Here is a 3,771-nt window from a genome sequence, read left to right as displayed (position 1 = left end):
TTAACTGAATTTGGGAGAACTATGAACTTGGATGTGGAACAATAAAAAAAAATTCTGGATTTTCACTAGCCTCCAGCTGAAATTTAGCATTTCCTTCAATTATGAATATAGGCACTGAGGCACAGTAGTGTGTTATAATCCTTGCGACTTTATCACCAATACAAATCACAGGTTTTCATATTACATTACAGCTGTTGGAGGTATCTCCAAATAGCATTTACACTCAATTTTCTTTTAAGTACATAAATAACATAAGACCCTGATGTTGGGGAAGATGGAAGGCAAAAGGAGAAGGGGATGGCAGATTGTTAGATTGCATCACTGACTCAATGGACATGAATTTGAGCAAATTCTGGGAGATAGTGAAGGACAGGGAAGCCTGGCGTGCTGCAGTCCATGGGGTGGTAAGGACTCAGACAGGACTTAGTGACTGAACAACAAAATAAGTTTATTTTAAAATAATTTGATAACAGTATTAATAAAAATTGGCTTCCTTTGTAATCACACAGATTTTCAAGCCTTTAAAAGGCAGTTTTCTGAGGTGTCCTTTAGTGAGTGAAGTCACTCAGTTGTGTCCGACTCTTTGTGATCCCATGGGCTGTAGACTACCAGACTTCTCTGTCCATGGGATTCTCCAGGCAAGAACACTGGAGTGGGTTGCCATTTCCTTCTCCAGGGGGTCTTTCCAACTCAGGGATCGAACCCAGGTCTCCTGCATTGCAGGCAGACGCTTTACCCTCTAAGCCACTAGGGAAGCCCTCTACCAAGATTCTCCTAAAATTCTTACTTCTCCCCACCCCTACAAGTATGGTGTCCTTAGGCTTCACCAGATTCCTAAACAGCGGTAAGGAGCAGATAGGAGTCCTGAATGACTTCATGGAGAAGGGCCCTTCTTTTCCTCTCCCCTCCACATCCCTACCACAATGCTGACTCATACTGGACCATGATGTGAGAAAATGTGTGTTACTATTTTCAGTTATTGAGATTTTGAGATTAACTTTTAGAACAACTAGCCTATGCACATTAATATCCTTGCTACCAAAATGGCCCAAACATGGCAGAGAACACCTGAGACCTGAAGAGGCCTCTGACTGGAAAGGACCCAGAAGGGGCTCGTAAGGACCAAAGGTTAGATGGAGTCAATGAAGATGTAGCAGTAGATTCCAACATGGAAGGGTACTTATGCTAAGTACAGGGAACACCTCTTTCATCTTAGAAATAAAGTCCAATTACAGTAATATAAAGAAACATTTCAGTTATTCCTGAATTTGGACACTGAGATTTCTACTGCCACACAATAATTTTCTTACAATTATTTATTATTTTCTCTTCCCCTGCTAAAGTGACAGTTATTTTTGTTTCTCATATCAGATATTAAGCAATCTCCATTTATCTTTGCTTACTTAAAATCTTACTTAGGTAGAGTATAACAACTGAAGAGAAGTGGATAACCACAAAGATAAGATGCTATACAATGTAAACATCAGCCTGTGCTAATCACTGGTGTATACCAAGCTCCAAGTCTCATGTCAAGCATACACAAATTTTTATGAATGAGTAAATGAGTCAAATGGCATTTAATTATATGCAGTGTGTCACTCATAACAGGACTTTGTTATGTGAAAGTTCCTGTCTTTTTCATATGTAAGGGTAAGGTGACTAGAAGTTAAAGCTTCTAAACTGACCCTTGAAATTGTTAAGGTGTTACAACGTTCTTTAAGGGAAATTAAACAGTCTTTTAAAACGACTTTTCAGTGACTGGTTAGTGGGTAGTAGGAAGAACAATAATTGCTTTTATTCTTTGACTTTTCATGTTGATTTTCACACATTATAGAGTGAAAAATAGCATAATGAACCCCCAAGTACCTGTTACCCAACTTCAACAATTATTACATGTTGTTATTCTTATTTTTTCTATTTCCCCCTCCCTGACCTCTTTTTTTTTTTTTTTTGCTGGAGTATTTTGAAGTAAATCCAAGGCCTATTATTTCAACTCTCATTACTTCAATATATATCCTTAGAAAAGACCCTGATGCTGGCAAAGATTGAAGGCAGGAGGAGAAGGGGACGACAGAGGATGAGGTGGTTGGATGGCATCACCGACTCAATGGACGTGAGTTTGAGCACACTTGAGTGATGCTACACTTGACCAGCGACTTCAAGTGTTGCTAGCTCGATCCATCATTGCAAACTGTCCCGACTTTCACCTAATGGCATCAGTCATTGATGACAACTTCCTGATCTATTGTTTCAAGAGTTTCAAAATGGCAACTTTATAATTCTAGCATTCTTTCTACCTTTATTAGCTGTCATTCGATAAAGAAGAAATTTCTTTCATAAACTTTGTGGATATTCTAAAATACAATTCATATCGAAAAGGCAGGATAAATGTTGGGTTTTTTTCTTTTCTTTTTTTTTTTTTTTTTTTTTACTGAATTTAATCTACTTTCAGCATGGAATCCTATTAACTTCCTATAATGAGCAATGAGTTTCCCCCAACCCATTCTACACTCCTCCCCAAGGTCAACAGGGTGTTTTCACAGTGAAATCCATTACGGTTAGAAAGGAATGGGATCTGGCGACTCAAGTATGGTGCAGGAATTCAGGGGAGATAGGAATTGGGTCAAGGAAGTGAGAACAATTACCTTAAGCAGGCTCTAGGAGGTGGAGTCTGAGTCTTCTGAACTGTCCTGGGCATCAGGGCTTTCCGTGGATTCGCTGGGTTCCTTGCTGTCACTCCCGCTACCATCAGTGGCCGGGTTCTTCTCCTCTTGACAGGCCATTTTGGAACCAGGAAGTGTGCTGCCCTGGGTCTCTTGGTTCTCCCTGGAGCCCAGCACCACATACCCCTTCTTCAGCTGCAACTGCCTCCTCAGCTCATCTGCCATTTGCGACAGATCCCGCTTCATAGCATAAGCATCTTCTCCATCTGCATAGTATCTGGGTTCCACCTCACTAATCTTAAAGTTAAGAATGTTAGAATAGAGGTGCAAGGCTGCCCGGTTACTCTTCCTGACGTGCAGGGACACGTACTTGGCGCTAAAGTTCTCAATCATGGCCCGGGAGGCCTGGTCCATCAGCTTCTGGGCCAGGCCGAGGCGCCGGTGGGAACGCTTCACAGCCAGTGAGGTTATGTGTCCGTGAGGAACATCATCTGGGTCCTCCTCCATTTTGGCCAGGACGTAGCCCACAATCTTCCCGTCCTCGTCCTCAGCGATGTAAGAGAGCTGGGGCCAAGAAAGGCCATGGTAGAAGTAGTATTTCATCTGGTAATTCTCGGGAAGACAAAGCAGGTTGCAGTGTTGCATATTCATCAAGTCGTCTGGCCGAGCATTGCGGATGTTCATGATGGCGGCAGGCAGCGAGCCGGCTCTGACAGAGGCGACTGTGAGAAAAGCTACCGCCGCCAAGCCCTGTTTTCCTTGGTGGAGTTTGAGTCCAAAGGGCGGAAGCTGCCGGGCGGGATAGTGCGGAGACTGGGTGGCGGGAAGGCGGGATGACTAGCAGACGGAAGGGGCGGTGCTAAGGTGTGGCTTCCGGAAGTGCGCACCTAGTTCCAGCCAATGAGGTTTTTCACTTCTTTGTGTGTGTGCGCACGCAGGCTTAGGGGGTGGAGCAGTGGAGTTCCTGTTGACCTCAATGATTTTAATACAATGGTTAATGTTTGATCTGTTGCTGACGTTCTTCTCTTGTTTTGTTCCAGCCGTAACTTTTTAATTTGGGTATATCTGTATAGATGTTCACAAACTGTAGCTAGAATTTAGAGCAAGA

General features: G+C 42.9%; 1 protein-coding gene across 1 annotated transcript; it reads right to left on the bottom strand.

The window, feature by feature from the left end:
• Positions 1 to 2,657: 2,657 nt before the first annotated feature.
• NAA11 (N-alpha-acetyltransferase 11, NatA catalytic subunit) lies at positions 2,658 to 3,347 on the bottom strand. Its single transcript, XM_065913876.1, has one exon. The coding sequence runs from the start codon at positions 3,345 to 3,347 to the stop codon at positions 2,658 to 2,660; it is 690 nt and encodes a 229-aa protein (XP_065769948.1).
• Between the last annotated feature and the right edge of the window lie 424 nt (positions 3,348 to 3,771).

Source organism: Muntiacus reevesi, chromosome 22 (genome assembly GCF_963930625.1).
Source record: "Muntiacus reevesi chromosome 22, mMunRee1.1, whole genome shotgun sequence".
Classification (NCBI taxonomy): Eukaryota; Metazoa; Chordata; class Mammalia; order Artiodactyla; family Cervidae; genus Muntiacus; species Muntiacus reevesi.
The sequence above is the reverse complement of the archived record's forward strand: the minus strand, read 5'-3'. Positions and strand labels throughout refer to the sequence as shown.